This window comes from Diabrotica undecimpunctata, chromosome 5, assembly GCF_040954645.1.
Source record: "Diabrotica undecimpunctata isolate CICGRU chromosome 5, icDiaUnde3, whole genome shotgun sequence".
Lineage (NCBI taxonomy): Eukaryota > Metazoa > Arthropoda > Insecta > Coleoptera > Chrysomelidae > Diabrotica > Diabrotica undecimpunctata.
In genome coordinates this window covers 69,022,811-69,047,348 of record NC_092807.1, presented here as the reverse complement: position 1 = coordinate 69,047,348, position 24,538 = coordinate 69,022,811, and the positions used below count along the sequence as shown (strand labels likewise).

Below are 24,538 nucleotides of genomic sequence, written 5' to 3'. Positions count from 1 at the left end.
CCGGAGATATCAGATATATCCTAAAAAGATCTGTTGAGAATACTCACATTTCTTTTAAAGTCCTGAACAATCTAGGACAATGTTTAACCAATTCAAAAGATTGCATCAACTACATGGATCGTAGTGGTGTTTACAAATTACAGTGCTCTGATTGTCATGCTACATATATAGGTAGAACCTGTAGATCACTAACTTCCCGTTCATAGAACACACTAAAAAAGAGAACACTTCCACCTTCCCACAACATCTCGCACAACATAAACATAACCTCAACATACCAGAAGACGTCTCTTTGTTACATAATATACCTCAAAATTTTTTTCTAAAATTAGATCTATATGAAGACTTGGAAATAGTCAAAGAAAAGCAAAGAAGCCCCAACTGCGTTAATCGCCATGTTTCTTTCAACCGTGACTTTCAACCCTTACACCGACAACTCTTCTCATAACCCACACTTCTCAAATTCGCCTTATCTTATTTATCTGACCTTCCTCTATAAACGTCAACACCTTAATCCTTTTCAACAATTGTCGCTTTTAAACAACCATTCTCTTTACACTATTGTCACAACCCTCCCTCCAAAATTTTTCCGCCCCTATTGTTAACTTTATAACTTACCATATCTATCATACCTCACTATTCCATCATTTTTACAATCTTTACGCTTACATCATATTCCTGTCCATTCTTTTTTCTTTTGCTAGTTCTCTGTCATTTCATATATCTACCATCCACTCATTAGTTCTAAACTCAGTAACCTTTTAAACATAACCCAACAATTCATCAGAATTCACTATTTCCCACTTTACCAAAACCCTTAATCAACCTTTGCTCCACTCTATTAGTCAACAAGTTAGTACAGCACATTCATAAATAAAATTTCAGGCTTTTATGTACCGATTTTAATACAATCAAAATATATTTTGTTCAGGGTGCTAGTTGCTTTAAGCATGAAGGACCTCTATTATCTCTAATTTGTTGATTAACCCATTTATTTTCCTTTAACCCCCACTCCTTTATTCTTTAGTCATTTCCTTTACTTTTACTCTTATCAAGTCTCTGAGGAGCTCATCCTTTTCAATTGTAAATTAATTCCATATGTTTTAAATTTAATTCCTTCAGCCGGAAGATTTTTTAATCCATTTTCTCAATCTATTGGACTCACTCATATTAAACCTTTTTACCATACGAGCAGTATCAAACACTTTCATTTAAATACGAAGTCTTACATTAGCTACAAATATATTCTATTCGATTTTCCTTGTCCTAGATGTGAGCAACATAAAAGGACAATTCCATATATTTAAGCTAATTTGTCACAAATTACACTTTTTAGACCACACTCCATACGACAAAGAGTAACATAAGCTGCCTAATGCATACGTCATCCTCTCAAACATGACCTTTAACAACATCAGTAATTTTAAATCTTTTATATCCAATATTAAATAATTAAAAAAAAATTTTTAAAATCCCAACATCTGGATTGCTGTTATCATTTTAACATCAAGTTTTGAATCTTTTGGCTGTAGTATTCCTATGTTTAACTAATATTGTTTCATGGTACACTGACATTTTGTTTTTGACACCGTTCATGGGTATCTTGTCAATCAGTTACCAGCTGAAGTCCGTTTGAAGAGGTTTACTCTCCGGACACTGGAACTCACTTAAAGCATGGGTGTATGTTACTTGAAGTAAAATTTAATTAAAATATTAAACATCAAATAATATTATCAACATTATGTACTATCTTCGGTAACACAATATATTTTAAAGGGTATTTACCTAAATATTTTGGTGGCTCAGGCATGGTAACCTGTAAGTATAACCATTTTGCTTTTTTAACCTTAGTCAAAATTTAAAACCACGTTTACTTTAATTAAATGGTCTATACTTATTTTAGGTATTTTAACCTGATGATGGAACTGTTGTTCCGAAAACGTTCGTGTTTTTAATGTAGCCCTTTTAGGGTTTTTATAAAATATACCCATATACAAAGATTAACTTCCTTTTTCCATGTTAAATGTTTCCAAATCGTGTGATGTATAATATGCATAATATCAAACTAACTGCTCTAAACGGGTGCGCGTACGGTTCATACCACTCTGTGCAACTCTTTCGCATCTCATGTACATTTAATATACTTTTTTTTATACCAATTATCGACGCTGGTTATTAATAACCTCCGTGGTTCAGCGACATGCGTTTCTATCTTCAAAGCAATGAGACGTCGGATCGAATCCCCCATGAAGAAGACTTTTTTATTTAATAATTTGGGTTAAAATTGGCTAATTATGGATAGTGACGACTAGTAGATAATAGTTGAAATACAAAAATAATATGTAAATTAATTCATACTAAAAATGACTAATTACTAGCGGTGACGGCTAGCGATCAAACTATGACGTCATCAATGGAGCGTGACCGGAGCGCGGACGTGGCTTGTGACGGCTGGGGTCAAAGGTCAAAGTGAGGTGAAGCGCATACCTATCTACTATCAGTTTTCCACAAAAATTTATTATAAACATTTTTTTCAATTTTTATGTAATCGATTTACTGAGAGTGGTAATATTTTGATAGTGATTGTCAGAAACATACATAATATAGAAATTCCTTGCACTCATTATTTTAGACACATAAAAACCCATTTATAAATATGTACTAATCTAAAAATGAATATAAAATTAAAAAAAAAATAAACATTGAAACCTTTGTTGTAGTTTTTTAATCGATGTAGTTTTATGTTGTCAACAAATAATCTGCATCTGATTAGTTTCTTAAATTCAAACAATTACAGATATAATAGAAAAATAAATCTAAGGCAGAAAAGTAAGTTCAGCTATACTTCTCTATGTAGCGTAACTTCTAGCCTTTAATAGAGTATGAAGGCTTCGTTTATAAATTAAAAGGAATATTTCTAATAAAATACTCTTAACTACTAGAATCCTACATCTAAAATAGATGTAGGATTCATCTTTTTCTTCATTCCTATGATATTTCTCACCTGGAGCAAGATATGATACCGACTTTCACGAATATCAAAGCTGTACGGAATCCAGTATATAAAAGGAATAGAAAAAATTAAATACATATAAATTTAACCAATAACAGAGAACAGCTCAACAAGCTTTCAGCACGCTCAACCCTGTTTGGAGATCTGGCGAGTATACTACAAGGACAAAGATCCGAATATTCCGATCAAATGTCATGTCTGTTCTACTCTACGGATGTGAAACCTGGAAAGTGACAAACACCCTCACAGACAAACTGCAGGTCTTTGTTAACAAATGTCTACGAAGAATTGTTCGTATATTCTGGCCTAACACCATCAGAAACGACGATCTGCTACACCTGACCGAACAAAAGAGGGTACAAAATGAAATTAAGTCCAGAAAGTGGGGTTGGATCGGTCACACACTCCGAAAAAATAGTTGCAGTATCGCAAAGACTGCCCTAGAGTGGAATCCCCAAGGGAAAAGAAAAAGAGGTCGCCCAGTACAAACTTGGAGAAGATCCATCATGGACGAGATAAGAGGCCAAGGAAAGTCTTGGAATAAGGTGAAGGCCTTAGCGCAAAATAGAACCCGATGGCGCGTTTTCACTGAAGCTCTATGCTCCACTTAGGAGTTCAAGAACCTTATATATATATATATATATATATATATATATATATATATATATATATATATATATATATAACTACTAGAATCCTACATCTAAAATAGATTCTTCATTCCTATGATATTTCTCACCTGGAGCAAGATATGATACCGACTTTCACGAATATCAAAGCTGTACGGAATCCAGTATATAAAAGGAATAGAAAAAATTAAATACATATAAATTTAACCAATAAAAGAGAACAGTCTCAGCCTATCAGCCTACTGTTGCAGATTCTGCTAAATACATGGGATTACGTTTAGACAAGAGATTATGTTGGAAAGTCCACATAAAGAGGAACTAAATATCATATTTCAAAAGTCTATGGGTGTAATAGATAATGATATTTGAGTTACAAATAATATTGACTATGCGCATACGTGCTTGGTTTTATAGAAACCTACAGCCTCCACCGGGAAATTTCAATACTAATAAAAATAAATATGCACTGAGCCTTGATGCAGACCTACTTTCACATGAAATCATTCTCTCCCACACCTGTTCAACACTAGTGTTACTCCCTCATACATATCTACCACAAAACTCTCGACGAATCATATCATATGATTTGTCAAGATCTCCCTCTCCCTTCAATCCTGACAACCCGGAGGGAGTGTAGTGGTCATCGTGATGTCGTGTATTGTCCTCCTCCAAAGATCTCTGTCTCTGGTCATTTCTTTTAACTCATGCATAGGTCTTTTGCATATTCTTGTAATTTGATCGATCCATCTTGTTGGAGATCTTCCTCGTGATCTTTAACCTTCTACCTTTCCTTGGATAATAAGTCTTTCCATGTTTTCTGTGTTTGCTCTCATAACATGTCCAAAGTATTTTAATTGATGGAGATGCACTTTGCTGGATAGCCATTTGCTGACTTTTAGGTCATTTAAAATTGAAATATTTGTCCCGTGGTCCGTCCACGGAATTCGTAACAGATAGAGGCCACTGAAATGTTTTGTTGGAGAAGAATGTGAATCTTCTTTCCGCTTGTCGTAGGGTCGAAGATTCACATCCGTATTTCAGTATTGAGTTCAGTATTTCATTTTTAGAGTTCGTGAAATTTGAGAGTCCTTCCATATTTTGGCCATCTTTAGTACGGCGACTTTTGCTAGATCACATATATGTTTTATCTCTTCCTATAGTGACCCTGTGTTTGTGATCAATAGTCCCAGATATAAATATGAGCTCACAACCTCAAACCGGTCAATAGTGGTTATGTGTGGATGATTGTTATGTGGTCTATCCACTGTCGTGATCTTTGTCTTTGATATGTTTAACTGCAGACCAAATATTTGATTTTCGTTTTCAACCAGTCGGTATGTACCCAGGATGAATGTCAAGATAAGGTACCCCAAAAATAGTAAATATCATACTATATTCATAAGCACTACATATATCACTGTTAAAAGAAAACTACTAGTACCTTTCACCCATTTATTTAAATTATTTTAAGACTATAATTTTAAATCATTTAATTTTTACATAATAACAAATAATATAATAAGTAATAACAAATAAATGTTTTGTGAGAAAAATGAGATATTTAATTTGCTCAATGTACCCATCAGTTTTACTTGAAAAACTTCGTCCATTCATAATAGTTTCTGCCAAAAATATTTTCAAATTTGAAATCATCCAAACACAAACCAGAGCACGATTTTGTGCAAATATCAGTATGTTATTAATATTTTTTTTATTTATTATCCAATATTACAGAATTTATAACAATCTTAAGCTTTTATTATTCCATAGGATTAAATTGATCTGTTTGATACCACGATTTAAATCTATCCACAGCCAACAACCAATTTCTGTATGTATTACGACACTTTATAATATAGTTTACATCTCTTGAGGGTTCGAATGATTTTGAAATATCACAGTATTGTTTAAACTCTTCTTTTCCTTTCCAAAATCCTACAAAACAAAATAACTTTATGTAAATAAAACTGATATAATGTAAACCACTTCATACCACAAGATATTCCAGCGACGAAAGCTACCCCCATTACAGCTATATCTGACGTATACAACCGAAATATACATAGACCAGTAAGATCAGCCAATAACTGACATATAAAATCATTGTTAGACAAGCCTCCATCAACTCTAAAATAATCACATATTAAAAAAAAAATTGTGCAGATAAACATATGTTTTATATATTATTTCCTTTAAAAGTACTTTTCTATTTAATGGTATACACAACGACTATAGACGTCTATATATATATGCGTCTATATTAGTTGGAATACAATCGACCACTGTAATATAAACATTCTCATTGTGATATTTTAATATTTCCTTTAAAGTTAATTCGCGTTCTCAAATGACCGTGCTGCCAACTGCTGTCAAACAAATAACTAATAAAATAAGGATAAATGTCAAAAATTTTAATAAATTAGAGTTTAAAACTTGTATAAATTTCATCAAATTTTAAAAATAATGAGCTTCATTGCCCTTCAACTAGGAGTCTTAAGTCCCTGTCAAATTTACAATAAACAGTCAACAAACGATATCCCTATTTCGTTCGCCATCTTTCAAAACAAGAGCTGCCACCTATAGTCGTTTGAGAACGGGAATTGGATCTCATACAATTTGGACGTTGACATTTTTGCTCAAATTTGTTCAATTGTCAGGGTAGTAGAGAATGTAGGGAATTAAGAAATGATATAATGTAATGTTATTATAAATTCATCTACTGAGTTGTTTTATCTTATATTAACAGAAAGTAAACATGAAAACCCTGGAAATAATATCAACCATCCTTTACTGTTCTTTATATTACATTATTATTATATTTATTATATTATTTAATGTAATTTATTGTTTTTTCGTAATCGAGGATGTCTTCCAACAAGGTAGTCAGACAACATCAAGCGCATCCAGTACAACCGGATTCAGGGTGTCCAAGATCGGATGCCAAGGAATTATTTACGGAAGGCCTATGTTCATCAGGCTAATGATTGTTTTTTGAATACATTTTTCCATAAATTATATTTTTAGTCCAGTCATGCGTGGAATTTTGGAAGATGTTTTTTTTTTGGAAATTTAGATTTAGGTAGTATCTATCACGTTCAAAATCTACACTGTGCCGAAGTGCGCTTTTACCCAAGGGATGAAAGCATGCGGTAAAAAGTTTTTAAATAAAAATAAACATGAAATTCGATAGATTGACCAATTCTTTTGACTGTACTGACTGACTTTTGACCACCGTTTGGCTGACTTTTGACCAGTAATTTTTGTTCTATCATTTTTTTTTCTATAGTTTATACTTTCCGAGATATTCACGATTGAACCTGTTCATTTTTCATTGAAAAATGCATGTTTTTTTAATGTTTTTCACAAATAACTAAATTTTTCCTTTTATCGAAAAAATATTCAGAACAAAAGTTTAGCTGATAAAAATCAAATAAATTCGTTTTTAATTACTTCTGTAAGCCAAATACGAATCAAGTTACTGCTTGATGTTGAAGGACGGTTATTTTTAGAACTTGAAATTTGGAACCTTCAACCTTAAATAACTTAAAAATTGTGAAATGTTTGGGGAAAACTTAGGAGTTTTTCTGAAAATAGGCATTTAAAAAAAATTCAAATGGGTACTGGTAAAAGTCTTCATAAAAACTGATCCATATATGACAAAATAAAGTCACTTCTTTTTTGTAAAAAAAATGAACAATGATACTCTTGGCATTACCAGCCTAATTAAAAGTAATCGTAACCCATTTAGAATTTACTTTATTTGAGAATTATTAATATAATTCAAGTGGTTTCCCCGATTTGCCATGTTTATTTTGGAAAAGAGTACTTCATTAAAGTAAAGTAAAAGTTCCATTATTACAATTTTGAAAAAACTGCATTTTTTGTATTATAAAAATTTAATGAGATATGGTTGTTCACGGTCTGCATGTCATTTGTAACTTATTCGAGTCATATGAATTTAACCATTTTCAAAATGAACTTATTTAAGTAGTATGTTTATGTAGGAACTATAGAAATAGCTGGATAATTAATTAAAGTCGTTAACAATGAAATCAAATATATTATTGTAAATAAGAAAAAAAAAAGATTGGCATAACTCATAAATCATAATCAATTAAAAAGAGACGCACTTACCATTTTTGAAATGTTGTAGTTGGCAGGTAGGAGGACAGCGTCGAAAAACTCGGCAGAGTCGCGTTGCAATAAGAAAAAAATTAAATCTTTAAAAGTTGAATGAGCTCTAACTGCAGAGAGCGAGTAGATGAAAGAGAATCACTTCCTAACAAACTGTCGTCAATTTAAAAATGTAGCGTTAACGCTTGTGTGGAATTAGGGAAGCGTAACTCTGCCAAATTATCTAACAGTAACAGTAAGTAACAGTACGTCGAAAGTATTCTTGTGAGAGATTAAGAAGAATCCGATATCCAGAGAATTCTTTGATAATTTCAAAATTGTTTGTTTTGTTAATTTGTCGATACATTTGCATTATATCGCAAGTGAAGCAGTAACGAAAATATCGAAAATTAAGTAATAGAGAAAAGACGTCCTTTTTAAGTTTACGACAAGTATATAAAGCGTCATTTAGAGGTACACCTCGAATGTCACGTAGACTGGCGTCGAAGACAACCCGAATTTTGCAAACAAGAGACGAATTAACAATTCATTCTTTGAAGATTGCGTCATGAGCAAACTAATGAGAAGTAGGCAATTTAAAATCGGATTCAGGAACCGGTATCATATGTTGGGAAGTAATATAATCATTTATGAACTCAACATATTTCTCTTTGAGATTCTGGATTTTTCTGAAACAATTCTCGATCTTACCAAAATATGCCTGAGAATAAGTACCGCAAAAAGAGGATTAGGCGTTCGAAACAAAAGAGGAACAGAAAATCTGCCTGTTGACTCTCGAAAAGTTAACGACTTATAAATATATTCACAAGCTTGATCTTCCTGGAACAAAATAGCAGGTTTAGGTATGTTTTTTACTTCCCAAAACTTTTGTTAAAGAATACCTATATATGTTTGTATCCATAGACGTATGTAAAGACGTGACGTAACAATTTGAAAGAGCCTTAGAGACTCACCCTTTTCTTGTGGCATTTTAAAGTAATTACTATTTTAATGGGAATAAGCTACAATTGAAGATTAAAGTAAGCTTATTGACGTTTTAATTTCCACTTCAGAAATATTTCTCAAACTACAAACATTAATAAGTAAATTAAACAAATTTGGTTTTTTGTTTAATTTAATTTAAACGAAAAACAAAATTTGTTTAATTTATTGTTTGTATTTTGAGAACGATTTCCGAAGGGGAAATTAAAAGGTCAATAAACTTACTTTAACCTTCTTCTTCTTCTTTTGGTGCCTATTCGTTTCGAACATTGGCGATTATTCTGGGTATAATTATTTTATTAACTGATGCTTTAAATAAATTAGTTGTTGTTGTGGAGAACCATTTCCTCAGGTTTTTTAACCATGATATTCTTCTTCTCCCAATTCCTCGCTTTCCGAATACTTTGCCTTGAAGGATTATTTTCAGTAATTTGTATTTAGTGCCGATTCTCATTCTGTGTATATCATATATCACTTTTCTTTCTTTTCACATTTTTCGTAATACAGTCTCGTTGGTTATCTTGTCCGTCCATGATATCCTTAGGAATCTTCTGTATAGCCACATCTCGAACGCTTCAAGTTTTTTCTCCGTCGCTTCAGTTAGTGTCCAGGATTCAACTCCGTAGTATAATATCGAGAAGTTATAACATCGTAGGAGCCTTACTTTTATCTCCAGATTAAGGTTGTGGCTTTTAAAAAGTTTGGCCATGTTATTGAATGCACTCCTAGTCTTCTCTATTCTACATGTTACTTCTTGTGAGTGATCCCATTGTTCGTTTACTATTGTTCCAAGATAAATAAACTGTTTTACTCGGTCCACTAGTGTGTTCTTGATAAGCAGTTGGATGTCTCTAATTTTATTTTTGCTGATGACCATAAATTTAGTTTTTGATATGTTTACTTGTAGTCCAAATCTTTCACTTACTTCATTTAGTTTGTTTATTAGTAGCTGTAAACTGTTTAAACTGTCTGCAAAAATAACGGTGTCATCTGCATAGCAGATGTTTATGCGTTATCCATTTAAAATAATTCCATATCGCAATTTTCCAAGGCTTCACTAAATATTTCCTCTGAATATAGGTTGAATAATATAGGTGAAAGTACACATCCTTGTCTAACGCCTCGCAGAATTTGGATCGCTTCCGTCGGTTCATTTCCAAGATTTGTTATTATTGTGGCTTATTGGTTCCAGTATAAATGTTGTATTATACGCCAGTCTTTATCATCTATTCGGGCTTTTGTTAGAACATCCATCATTTTTCGGTGTTGAACTGTGCCAAATGCTTTTTGGTAGTCCACAAAGCAGGTGCAGATAGCATTCCACTTTAACCTTCAATTGTGGCTTATTCCCATCAAAAGTGTAATTATTTCAGATTACGAATCTCAATGATATCGCAAGTATTTACGTATACCTTAGGTTGATTTGAAGACATCTTGTTTACAATAATCGCGTTTAACAAAAAGATTGAATCGTCATGATCACAAGTTGTAAATAAGACAAAAAATTGTAAATTTTGTTTAGCAGTAAATGGTTGACTTCAATTAGTACCGACTATAAACATCCTGGGTTAACCGATAATAGTATAAAAGGCCCGGTTTCAGGTAAAATTTAAATATGTTTCCTGGTAAAATTTGTCAATCTTTATTTCTTAATGTTGATTTAATTGCGTACAATCCAAACTCATTATAATTACATTAATAGAGAGAAGGCTTATATTGACGAAACTGTACTGATAAGAGGATTTTTCGAATTCGATGGTAGTGCGCGACGGGTTTGCTAATCACCTTTTAAGTGGTTTTCAGGTATTTATATAAGTTTATGGAACTGAACACCAACCAGTATTTAAATACAAGTTCTTGATAAAATTTGTTTGTCTTTATGTATCACGGGAAGTGTTAAGTAGTATTACTCATTTTATTCATTACGTTTTCTATTATTATGTGGCGTCCGTGGGATAATAATAATAATGGGCTTCTTCTAGTGTTCCGGTAAAGAAGAAATATTTATCTGCAGATGCAAAGCAAATTGTAAAAACTATATACAGCAACTTCCTTAAAAGAGGACTTGACACAACTTCCGCTACGAGTGAAATATGCGATTTGACGAAAATACCTCTGACCACAGTAAAAAGAATTACATTAAATCCCATAGAAACAAGAAAACAACGTAAAGATTCCAGTTCCAACAAATGTATGGACGAAGCCGATAAGGACTTGATACGTCGAAAAGTCTATACCATGTACGAAGATCAACGCATACCTACATTAAGAGCTCTGAAGCAACGGCTCAATGTTGACGAAACCCAAATAAGCTGTAGCCTCACCAGTTTATGGAAAATGTTGAAAAGTATGGGCTTTCGATATCGTATAATTGACAAAAGGCAAGTAATTATGGAATCTCATAGATTACAAAAATGGCGTATAAGTATATAACTTCGATAAGAAAATTCCGTTCTGAAGATCGTCCGATAATTTACGAGACATAGTTTGACACACATTCAACGCTACCTAAAGGATTTGCTTATTCCTCAGGTAAATGTAAGACAAAAGCTCCGTCAAATAAAGGGAAAAGAATAACGATTTTACATGCTGGATCAGAAAATGGTTGGGTTCCAAATGCCCTGTGGTTTTCTGCAAAGAATATTAAAGACTCTTGCGCCGACTACCATGAAGATACAACGGCAGAACTTTTTAAAGACTGGTTCAAAAATAATCTTATGCCAAACATTCCTCAGAATATCGTGATAGTAATGGACAATGCAAGCTATCACAGTCGCCAACTAAGTAAGGCTCCAAACTCGAATAATACTAAATTGGAAATTCAAAATTACATGGAGACGAATGATATGTATTTTGAAGAATGTTACACCAAACAAGAGCTTTTAGAAGTTTTAAAGGCATTTTGTATAAAAAAGTATATGTTTGTGATACATTGGCAAAGGAAATGGGACCTACAGTGCTGCGTCTTCCACCCTATTATTGTATGTTTAATCCCATAGAACATATTATGTGGCACGAACTGAAGTCTAACGTGAGGTCACAAAATATTTCTCCAACGTTAAGTAGTACTGTTGTAGAGTTAATAAGAAAATGTGTCCATGATATTCTTCCAAGTAGTTGGAGAAATTCAGTCCAACACGTAATAAGTAAAGAAAATCATGATGATAAACACGTAGATCATAATATAATTGAACCGATCATAATTAATTTAGAAACAGAACCATAGTACATAAAGAAATAGTAGTGCAAGAGAGATAGGGCAGCGGGGAAGTTTGTTTGGACGATTCCAGTCGTACGTAATGGCGGCGGCGCTACAGTCACTCTAGGTGGGGGTATGAGACGCATGTGCCGTGGAAGAATTGAAGTTGAAGAATGAAGATTGGTGTTGTGTTGGTCTGTTGGTATTGTATTGTACGCCATTGAAATATTTCAAGTTGAATTTTGTTTTGTTTTGTGTTTGTTCCTTTGTTGTAATTATCTTATTGATTGTTGATCGTTAAAATGGAACAAAATAAAAGAAAAAGCCAACCATGTTGTGTTCCTGGTTGTAAGGACCACACAAGCAGTAGATTTCGTTTTCCAAATCCGAACAATGAAATGGACACGTTTTTGGAATGGTTGAAAGTAATTAAGAGAGGAGAATTAAACAATTCTACACCGCATACTGTTTACAATAAATTTCGTGTTTGCTCTAGACATTTTAAAGACGAAGATAAAGTGAGAGTTGGACGAAGAGCAATTACCCGAATTGCCATCCCTAGATTATTTTTACCAGCAATAGGTAAGCACTGTACCTCATAGCAAATGTTTGTTAGCAAACTTAAATTAAATAATATTTTGTATGTTTAAACTGTTATTGTTTAAATTAATGTTAATCCTATCATATGAATCTTATATATATATATATATATATATATATATATATATATATATATATATATATATATATATATATATATATATATATATATATATATATATATTTTAAAATCATCAAAACTTATAAATCTAATTGTAATTAATTGTATTCCATGCAAATATGACTTTGATTTTTAATATAAGTATTATGAATATTAATTGTAATTAATTATTATAAATTTTGATGGGCCTTCTGGGCAATATATTATTTGGGTTCATTTCTGATGATGATATAGATCAAGATATTTAGTACTTGTTTATTTATTAGTCCAACAGATTTATTTATTGGTTATGTTCTGTAAAAATATTGTATTTAAATTTCAGGTTCTCAGAATGCAGCAGATATTGAAGAAGAAGAAACTCAAACTATAAGGTTTATTGACATGCATGGTAATATCAAATATTCTATATTCTTTGGTAATATTAAGCGTCTATATTCTTTGGTAATATATTATAAAAATATGTCTTTACATTTTTAATTGTAATATTATATTATTTAGATTATGCTAGGCCTTCTACTTCTCAGCAAGACATGTTAATATCTGATGATAGCAGAAATGTTGATGGTAAGAAATTCATTATTCTAGTAAAAAATACTAATATCATTTTTCAGTCATGTTTTCTAAAAATATAATTGCATTTAAATTTCAGATTGCCATAGTGAAGCAAATATTGAAGAAACTTCAACTAAAAGGAAGTTTATAGATATGCATGGTAATATAAAAAAATATGACTTACATTCTTATTTGTAATAATATTCCATTATTTATTTAGATTATGCTAGTCCTTCTGAGCAAGATAGCAGAAATGCTGATGGTAAGAAATTCATTATTCTAGTAGTAAATACTAATAGATTTATTTGTCATATTTTTTAAAAATATTAATAATTGTATTTAAAATTTAGATTTTCAGAGTGAAATAGAGACCCCAAAAAATCCAAATAAAAGGAAATTTGTTGGCATGCATGGTAATATATAAAAATGATTTATATTTCTAATTGTAATATTATTCCATTATTTTCACAGATTTTCACACACCTAGTACTTCTCAGCAACACACTCCATGTGTTGATGATGGCAAAGGCAAATGGCAAGCCAGAAGGGCAAGGAGAAATATTTTAAAAAGTATTGAAGTATCAAGAAAGCAGTATTTAACACCCAGGAAAAGAAAAATGTATACAAAAATCATTGAATCAAGTAACAAAATTCATAAGTTGGCATATAGGATATCAAATTATCAACAAAAATTAGAAGCTGCTAAACGTTTATCAAAAACTGTACCATTTAGAAAATTGGCTGAGCAGGTAAATCCATTGACATATACATTTATTTTATCCCAAATTCGTACTCAAAAACAAAAATTGAAGGGAAGGAAATTTACATTAGATGAGAAGATCCTGGCTCTAACACTATTTAAAGGCAGTGGAAAAGGATACAAACTGCTCTCGAAAATTTTTTCTTTGACATCTAAAAGAACCTTAACAAATTTGTTGAATAAAGTGAAGTTGCTTCCTGGAATTAATGACATAATGTTTAATATGTTACAAAAGAGTGTCCAAAAGATGACGCTAAAGGACCGAAACTGTTTACTAATATTTGATGAAATGTTTTTGTCAACAAATATTCAATACAATAAAAAAGAAGATAAAATTGAGGGATTAGAAGATTATGATAATGAGAGATGCCCAAATTTTGCCAATTATATAAATGTTTTCTTGATTAAAGGTGTATACAGACAATGGAAGCAGCCAATCTGCTACACATTTAGCGATGGAGCAACAAAAAGTGGAAGGTTGAAAACATTAATAATTAATTTAATTAAGGAGCTTCAAAATATTGGATTGACCGTGGTAGCTACGGTATGCGACAAAGGAGGGCCAAATGCTGCTGCAGTGAATTCATTGATCCAAGACTCCAGGGCAGAGTATGTTAGAATTGGGCAAGATTATAAATATTTTGGGTTTCTTGTTGATTGCAAAGAAATTGTTCCTCTCTTTGATACCCCACATTTATTCAAAGGGCTGAGGAACAATTTGTTAAATAAGGATCTTCATTTTGAGATAAATGGAAAAAAGGGTATTGCTAAATGGGAGCATATAGAGGAATTTTATCAACTAGATGCTATGGAGTCCTTGAGAATTTGCCCTAAATTAACGGACGAACATGTTTTAAGACATAAAATAAAAAAGATGAAGGTCAAAAATTGGACACAAGTATTCAGTCACCAAGTTGGAAGTTTAATGGTGAAACTTGTAGAGTGGAGTAAGTAGTCTGATATTATCTTTATATATTTATTTATACATTTCATTTTAGAAGCTGAAGTGAATCTAACTACTGAAGTGGCAGATACAGGTCGTATCATTTTATTTTTTGATGAACTTTTTGACTCACTAAATTCCAGTCAGAAAATTGCTCCTATAAGCAAACCTTTGAAAGGTGGTTGTACATTGACATCTAACCATGAGCAATTCTGGAAAAACTCTATAACTGTTTTATACAAAATGAAATTTTTTGATAGAAGGAAACAGAAATTTGTTTCTGTACCTTCTTTAAAAAATTTGATTTTTACCATGAGTGGTTTTTTATATTTAAAGAAGAAATTATTAAAATCTAATAATAATTACTTACTGTTAAGAGCTTTTCAACAAGACACTTTAGAACATTTTTTCGGATTAATTAGAAGTTATAGAGTTACAGATCGTTCAGTAAGTGTGTCAGATGCTATAACCACTTTCAAAGCTTTGCTTATAAATAATTTTATGTCTTTTCATTCGCCTGAAAGCAATTGTGAAAATGATGTTAGTGAAGGAGCATTAGATACATTGCGTTTTTTTTTAACAGGTGAGGTATTACCAGGTTGTAAACCTTTGGCACCTGAAGTGAACATTTCACTTCCTCTTTCAGTTTCCAACGTTAAGAGAACTCGGGTGGGAAGGTGTACTGTAACCTATGTTGCAGGATATGTAGCAAAGAAAGTATTAAAGAAGGTTTCCTGTGAGCAATGTAAATATAATATATTATTTAGAGTAAAGAAAGAGGATACAGATTTCATTGAAGCTAGGACATACAATATGTCTAATTTAACAGTGCCTGGAAAGTTTTTGACATATATTGTATCTGAGGCCCTTTCAAAATTGTTTTACCTAATTCCAAGGATCTGCCATTTGCAACCATTACACTACATATTGTATAAAGAATTGATTAATTTTTTTAATTTTGCACCATTCAACTGTAAAATCCATTCAAATACAGGTATAAATATATGTAAATTTATTGTTACACTTTCTCTGTATATGTGGTGTAAAAGTGTAAATGCAATTGTAAATGGCAGAGACCAGAAGTTTATTAACTTACTTAAAAATAAACCAGACTACACTATGATAGATCCTATGAAATTAGTAGCTCACAGAAAATATGAAAGTAGGAGAAAACAATTTTGTAAGTACAGGTCATAGGTGTAATTAAATTATTTCCAGTATAAAACTGTACAATTTGTATGTTATAGTTCTCTTCAATGAATTTTGAAAAGCTTCTTCATTAATAATACCCCATGATTTTTATATTGTATACATGTTCTACAAAACATGTGTCTGCTTTTTTTTGTAAATCATTTTTGTTTACAGTCTCATATTTCCATTTTGTTGTAAACAAATAAAATTGTGTTTTCTATTTACTGGACTCATATGGAATCTTTAAAATTCTTTTTATTGTTTTACATATACCTTCATCATCAAACATTTTCCATCTGCTCCTGAATCTAGGTCTTTCACAATTGCTTTCATCTGTATCTACCTTGTCTTGTAGAACAAGGGTGAACAGTTTGGGAGAAATGCTATGTCCTTGTTTCGCTCCCCATTGTAGTGCATAGTTACATATTTTAACTTTTATTTAAATAGTTACATATTTTTCTTTTATTTAAATAGTTACATATTTTACTTTAATTATACTTAGTTTTATATTCATGAAATTCAAAGAAATTGCGTATACTTTGTGAACACTGTGTATTTAAAAATTCACCTTTGATGTAAATTCCGGAAAGAATGTTACCTCCTCTTTGTGTACAAAGGTTTTCAAAACATTATAATTGTAAATGAATGAGATATTTCACTCCCCATTGTAGTACATAGTTACATATTTTACTTTAATTATACACAGTTACATATTCATGAAATACAAAGAAATTGTGTATAATTTGTGAACACTGTATTTAAAAATTCACCTTTGATGTAAATTCCGGAAAGAATGTTACCTCCTCTTTGTGTACAAAGGTTTTCAAAACATTATAATTGTTAATGAATGAGATATTTCACTCCCAATTGTAGTACATAGGTACATATTTTACTTTAATTATACATAGGCACATATTTTACTCGTAAACATAGTTTATTTTTTATTTATATATGTTGTGTAAAATACATTAGATACATAATAAGGCTCTAACATATATACACACACACCCACACACACACACACACACATATATATATATATATATATATATATATATATATATATATATATATATATATATACATATATGTATATATATATATGTATATATATATGTATATATATATATATATATATACATATATGTATATATATATGTATATATATATGTATATATATATATATATATATATATATATATATATATATGTATATATATATATATATATATATATATTTATATATATATATATATATTTATATATATTTATGTATATATATATATTTATATATATATATATATATATATATTTATATATGTATATATATATATATATATATATATATATACATCTAGCGGTTAATGTAAGCTCCGTTCTAAAACTGTATTATACTAACTCCAGGCGAATATACACCGTGTATATTATTATCTGGGTAGCGCTTTATGTGGACTCCGACCAATACGTCGGATTAAGTGGACTCCGTAATAGGTTAAAACACTTTTGGGATCCGTATACATTTCTTTGCGTACACAACTAAACTCCTCCGATGTTGCCAATAATTTGATTAGTCGTAGATTTTTAAATTTTACAGCAGGTACGTTTTGGATCTTCAAATTTATTTAAATATCAATTAATTTAGTCATCGAGAAATTTCACAAATACGTACTTGGTTATTGTAGTTAAATATTTTATGATGGTAATTTATATTACTTGCTTTAATTATAGATAAACTGAAATTAGTGTCTATTATAAACTTTGAAAAGGCAAGGGTCCATTTTTATGTACTAGTATGTTTTTTAATGCATTGGCACTGAAACATTTATTATATTATAAATGTACGTTCCGATGTTTCGATTGCTACAGTTTATGACGAATAAAATATTTGTTTCATGAAGTAGTAAAATTTGAATTATAACAATTTATAAATCATTCTTAAAATTCCAATTTTTTACTGTCTAATTTCAGTATTTTGATTTTTAAATGTAGGGAATTCAATATCCTATATACTATATTTTAGATACACATAAACACATAGACACACTTATGGCAGATACTAAAAGAAGAAATATTTCGGTACCTTAGTGTAACTTGATTCTCGGCAACATATCTATTACAATTACATATAATATGTTCGGTTTTATTGTTTTAAATGCTTTCTGCTTGTACAAGCTATCATTATTTCAACTTTAAATAATTGTGTTTTTGTATATTTCACTGTCAGGCATATCAAAATTTAATATTTAATTTAGAAATTAATGTATATATAATATTCTTTTTTTTTTGTCATTTGGTTTAAATATAGATCACTTATATTCTTCTTGCTTATTTATTTTTATTCGTAATACTTATTAACGTACTTAATAACGTACCCGTTTTTGCAAAAAGCAACAACGGGTACAAAAGATATCGGGTATCAGGGGTGGTATTTGTCAATCTAAATGCCACTTACGACATATTAAATTAGAGGACATTTCTCCAAAACTGTATGACATCGCCTTAGATAAAAACATCACGTGTTTTATCCGCGTATATCTACAGAACAGAAAATTTTTCGTATCATTCAATGGTAAGATGAAGAACGCAGATGAATGGTCTCGCTTGGGGTAGCGTAATGGCACCTACACTGTATTACATTTACACAAATGATTAACCGATACCAGTAGATACTAGGACTTTCATGTAGACGATACATTGCACAACCAAAACTTTTGTTGCTGAAGTGAAAAAAAATCTAAATGATGCCTTAAATATAATAAAAATAAACTACGAATTAATTTTAAGCCAAACCCCGAAAAATCTTAGGAGCGCTCCTTTAATTTGTCTAAGACAGACGCTTTCACAAAACTGAATATCTAATCTAATATAAATCTAATATAATCTATAATCAAATAAAAATACCTTTTTTTTAAACGCATCTACCACGCAGAGGCATTAGCGTATTTAGATTAATGTTACACTTGATACAAATAGTGTATATATATATTAGTTTACAATTAATAATAATAATATGTATGTGTATTACAATGTATGTTTTAAATCTTATGAAGAAGTTGACAGTCTTTAAGATAAGAAATTATTCTTTGGGTATCTGTATTTTCTTCTAGGGCAGTTGGGTATGCTATATTTGAGTCGTTCACTGTTATATTTAGGACACTGTATTAAAAAATGTTTTACCGTTAGAACATGGTTGCACACTTCACAAACTGGTTTATTTTTGCGCTGTAGTAAATAGCCATGAGTAAGTCGTGTCTGGCCGATACGGAGACGGGTGTCATCAGGTGCCACCAATCACGCACGTCGATGTGCATCGCCCTTCCTTCTGGAACTTATAATCAAATTTAATTGGTTGAGAAATGAAAAAGTTTCATATAAAAGTTAATTTATCTTTAAATATGGGACATTTTCGGATCTCAAGTCAGTATGGTTTTACCCATCTAGGGTAGCTCCCTAGAGCACTTTGCTCGAAAAGCTCTGCGAATTTTCTAAGACTCTGAAGCTGAGTTTTTTTCTTCTTAGAAAACCTGTGTTTTATTTCTACAAAAGTGAATAAACCATAAAGGCATTGTCTTTTTCAAGACAATGCCATAATAAGGGCGTACCGGCTAACTACGCAATATTACAACATATTGCGCAATAGTTTGAGACATTAATAAACATGGAAACTTGCACCAAGATGCTATCGACTTTTCATACGTTTATTAATTACACCGGAGACGACACGGGTAAGCATCACATGCTCTCTTCTGTCTTTTACTTTTGGTTTCCAAAGATATGGATGTTTGTTAACTTCGTATAGCCTTAATGGAGTGTTGTTCCAAGTTTGTTGCCATTTTTGAATTATTTTTTGTTTTAAGTATGGTTTTAAATCGTTTTGTACCATTATGTTATTTTCTTCGGACATCAGGTTAGTTGGTGCGTTTTTAGCTAGTTTATCTACAACTTCGTTACCTTCAATTCTGACATGAGAAGGCACCCATAAAAAATGAACTTGGATGTTCTTATTTGAAATGTTTTTAAGTTCTTTTTTAATAAGAAGTAGAAGGGGGTTGTCTTTTTAGAATTGCGAATAATTCAGCCGAAAAGATGGTTGCAATTGACGACAATTTAAAACTAACTGAGATAGGTTTGTTAGACTGATGTTGATAGCCGGAATAGATATTGTCCGTGGCGCAGGGTTGCGGATTGAGGAGGTATCATAAGTTTTTGAAAATTGAAAAATTTAATTTGGATAAGTATGAGCGTATAGAAAAGTAAAAAGGATGATCAATTCGATGTGTGTGAAAATTTATTTGTAAATCGATCAGCAAAAACGTTATGCAGAACTGGATTATTTCGGTTTCATGACACCGCTGCTGCATATGTTAGGCTTATTGGAAAATATGAATTTTACTACAACGAAATATAAACAATTTATGAAAACTTGATGATTTGAAGGAAAAAAATGTCAAATTAGGCTAGAGCAATAACTGAAACAAAAGAATCAAGTGGGAATAATGTCGAATTAATTTGAAAAATTATAATACCAACATAAAAACAAAAATAAAAGAGGCTCTTTGAAAAAGAAAAATAGACACACTTTATTAAAAGAGGTAAAAGTAAAATGCTAAGAAAAAAAAATGCTTATATAAAATGAAGACCTAAAAGTCCGCCGGAGGGTTTGAAACAGATGTGAAAGAGGGCAAAAACCAAATCAAAGAATTGATTGAGATTAAGTACATCCCTAGAGAAGAATGAATAACATATCTCAGATAAATAAACGGAACAACAGAAACTGAGTATACACTTGTAACTCCAGAAATATCATTAAATTAATTAACGCAAATCGTACGAACTAAAATACAAGAATCCATCACACAGTTAAAAAATAGAACCCCCACGAAAAAAATACAGTAGAGTATAACTACTTTTGTACTCTAGCATTATGGTAAGAAGTTAAAAATATAAATACCTACATAATTATATTACCGAAAAGTTAATAAAAACTTCTGTTCGTTAGCGGCAAGAGAAAGCGTATATCAGAATGTATTATGAAAAATTTTGTTAATAATACAGTATGCAATATAATATAATGACAAGAATACTTTTATATCTTTCCTTATGGCATATTTTTAAAACAAAGCTTCTATACTGGCATTGTATTACTTTTTCTCTCTACAGTAAAATGCTGAGGTGAGTGTCACGGAACTAGCGCCACAAGATGGCGTCGTGAAGGGTAGCTTCATAGAATAGCGGCTCTTGGCATCGATTCACTACTCTTGATCAATTCGTTTTTGGTCATCATATATTTACTCTAAAAATAACTAACAAAATATAGACATTAAATGAGAAGTGAAAATTAAAAGAATAATATGTCACTAAAAGACTTGATTTGTAACGATTATTAAAATTTAATAAAAGTCATAAATGTCATCCGGTTAATAACAACATTAAATCGTCTGTCAATAAAAAATGTGAAGAACAATTGGACAACACATAGTTTGGATTTAGAGGTGGATTGGGAACAAAAGAGGAATTGTGCGCAATGGTGGTACTATTACAAAAATGCAGAGATTATAATGAAAGCGTATTCTTATCTAATATAGATTTTCAAAAGTATTTGACACAGTTCAACCTGGTAAGCCCATACATGCATTAAAACACATAAACCTAGATACCAAGATATTAATTTAATAAAAAATCTACTAAAATCAAACAGCGGTCATGCGGGTGAAAGATGAGACAAATCAAGCAGAAATTCAAAAAGGAGTCAGCCAGAGATGTGTGTTGTGATGTGAAATGTCACCACAATTATTTAATGTGTACTCCCAACTAATATTTTAGGAGACACTATGGGAAAGAAGTAAGGAATGGAGTGAGCATCATTAATAACAAAAAATTTGCATACTAAACCCCAATTATGACAGAAAATATAGATGATTTACAAATTCTTATATAAATCATTAACAGATAAAGCAAAAAGATAGGACTAAACTAAACAGATAAAAGTCAATGTTTACAAATAAGAAATTGAGTATGGTTATTAGATTGAGATCGTCGAATGTTATGTATGGTCGCAACTGCTCTATGGGGTAGAAGCTTGGACCCTGAAAGCCAAATCTGTAAACAAATTAAAGGCATTCGAAATGTGGCTATATAGGCGTATTCTTAAAATTCCTTGGACTGTAAAAGTCTCAAACGAAAAAGCGTTAAGACGAATTGTCTATCTGGACATCGTATCTGGGCCACATAGTTCAAAACGATAAATACTCTCTTCTACGCGTCATCATGCAAGGAAGAGTAGAGGGAAGAAAAGTCTTGGGAAGAAAGACAAAATCTTTAAATCTCAAAAAGAATATCTAAAGTCAAATTTAACACGCTTTCATGCCTTGTAGTGAAATTTTGTTTCTTATTACAATACCGGATCCTGGAAAATTTTAAATACATTAAATTAAATCTCTCGTAAATTATAAAGCCTATTCTTAGATTAAAATAACAGACTTCTTAGTATTATGATATGTAGTATTGTGATAATGTATAGGTGTCAGTATTCTTTTAAAAGAGATTTATAGATTGGTATATAAATTTCACGGTCATGTTTCATACGGTTTTATCTTTCATACAAACATTAAAAACCTTAAAAAGTTTCATTTTACATACAATTAGCACGTTGGCTCTGAAAATGACCTATAAATATGCATTGTTAAAAATCGTATAGATTTATCAATTTAAAATGTTCTTTGTCGTCTTGATTATTTATCTCAATTCGTTCCTAATTAAGCACATGTTGTCCACAAGGTACCTCTCTCATTTTTTAATTACTACTTTTTTTTACCTTTTGCCATAGTTTTCCTCATTTTCTTTATTCATATCGATTTCACTCATAACGAATATTGGGTAGTTTATTGTTTCATGAAACTTTCTCCTTATATGCCCGTATCATACAAGTTGTCTAGTTATTATAGCGTGTTAATTCCATTTTATTTAACAACAAAATACTAAAAACTTTGTTTTCAAAACTTTCACCAAATTAATTGTATCTTATCACTACAGCTGTTTCGGCAGAGTGCCTTTCTCAAGTCTCAAGTTTCTCGAATCCATCAATCATCTATTGTATTTCTTATCAAGATTTTGAAGCAGCTGTGCTCCATTAGTCCATTTTTGTTGCTTTTTGTCACTGTTTCTTTTTTTTTCTTTATTGTCATCATTACGTAGCGCTACAACACTGGGTGGGTCTTCGTTAACTACAACTTTTTTCCAAGTTGATCGATTTTCCACGAATCTTCAATGAAATGTTAATTTTCTAAGATATGATTGGATGTTTTCTCTCCATTGTATACTGAGACACCCAAGTGGCATTCTTCTGTGCTAAGTTTCTTCCATACCAGTTTTACAAGTTTGACATCTTGGCGTCTATGCATGTGTCCGATCTACCTTAAGCGATTTATTTTCCTGAACAATATCGTTATAAGAGCTTTCTTTATTCAGTATATGTTCTTATTCTATACGGATTTGTAGTGATATAATAATGAGGTTAAAAAATTTTAGAAGAATTATGCTCTGTATTTCTTTAGTGACATTATTATTAACCGTGATTATTGATCTAAGATATTTAAAGTATTCCATACTTTCGAAATTGAAGTTGTTGACTTTATTATTTTATCTAGATGTATTGAATTGCTCTCTTCTTTTGATTCGCTTGTATTTGGTTTTCATTTTGTTGATTTTAAGTGAAACATTTTTCGTACTCTCTTCACTTTGTTAATGTCGTTTGCAAACGGGAGAGAGTTTCTTATGAAATCAATATCATTAGCATATGCTAGGAGTGCTTTGTACCTTGGTCCATTAATGGATTGCATCTTAAATATGCGTTATTTCTATTTTAGTAAGCTGTTCATAAATTTTTTGAATATTTAAATCGAGAATCTGTATTTATTCGACTGTTTTATAACACAGTTTCTTGGCGCCTATTTTAATCTCTGTTTTTTTGGTTCGGTTATCATTATTACAAAGATTTTGCGGGATATCGACATAGGGAACTCGGTGGTATGTCCTTAACGTTTCCATAACCAACGTTTGAATATTTGTCTTACTGTAAAGTCATGACGATTTTACTAGGAAATATAGTGCTATTTAATAATATTAAAGTTCAAGCAACAATTCCTATATGCCTTAACTTGGTACTGATATCTCTGCTCCCCGATCCCAGGTAGCAGTCAAGAAAACATTAAAACTGCTACACTCATGTTTCCTATTATCCAACGATTAGCCAGTCCTAGACTATACGCCTTATTATAGTACTGATATTGCTTCTGCCCCTCATAAGTGAATCCCCCTCATCCATTGTATTTCTTATACTTTCATTTCAATCCCTTTCATTTCAAAATCAAGATTTTGAAGCAGCTTTGCTCCATTAGTCCATTTTTGTTGCTTTTT

General features: G+C 31.1%; 2 protein-coding genes across 5 annotated transcripts in view; one reads left to right on the top strand and one right to left on the bottom strand.

Moving 5' to 3' along the window:
• Window positions 1-5,080: 5,080 nt before the first annotated feature.
• The window catches only part of LOC140441373 (glycerol kinase 5), a 261,311-nt gene continuing 241,853 nt past the window's right edge, over window positions 5,081-24,538 (bottom strand). For all 4 annotated transcript variants that reach the window (XM_072532059.1, XM_072532060.1, XM_072532062.1 and 1 more), the window contains 2 exons: window positions 5,636-5,769; window positions 5,081-5,577 (listed from right to left, as the gene is read on the bottom strand). In XM_072532059.1, the coding sequence (XP_072388160.1) occupies window positions 5,402-5,577; window positions 5,636-5,769 (310 nt within the window). In that variant the 3' untranslated portion in view covers window positions 5,081-5,401. The remainder of the gene's footprint in view (window positions 5,578-5,635; window positions 5,770-24,538) is intronic.
• On the top strand, window positions 11,298-13,653 carry LOC140440900 (uncharacterized). Its single transcript, XM_072531263.1, has 6 exons — window positions 11,298-12,538; window positions 13,000-13,092; window positions 13,176-13,241; window positions 13,327-13,389; window positions 13,450-13,491; window positions 13,580-13,653. The coding sequence occupies exons 1-6, from the start codon at window positions 12,259-12,261 to the stop codon at window positions 13,651-13,653; spliced, it is 618 nt and encodes a 205-aa protein (XP_072387364.1). The 5' UTR covers window positions 11,298-12,258.

Excerpts from the sequence above, each read along its gene's own strand:
- LOC140440900 (XM_072531263.1), top strand. The coding sequence starts at position 12,259 with ATGGAACAAAATAAAAGAAAAAGCCAACCATGTTGTGTTCCTGGTTGT. Across the intron at positions 13,093-13,175 it reads CAAATATTCTATATTCTTTG|ATTATGCTAGGCCTTCTACT; the intron begins GTAATATTAAGC and ends TATATTATTTAG. Across the intron at positions 13,242-13,326 it reads TGATAGCAGAAATGTTGATG|ATTGCCATAGTGAAGCAAAT; the intron begins GTAAGAAATTCA and ends TTTAAATTTCAG.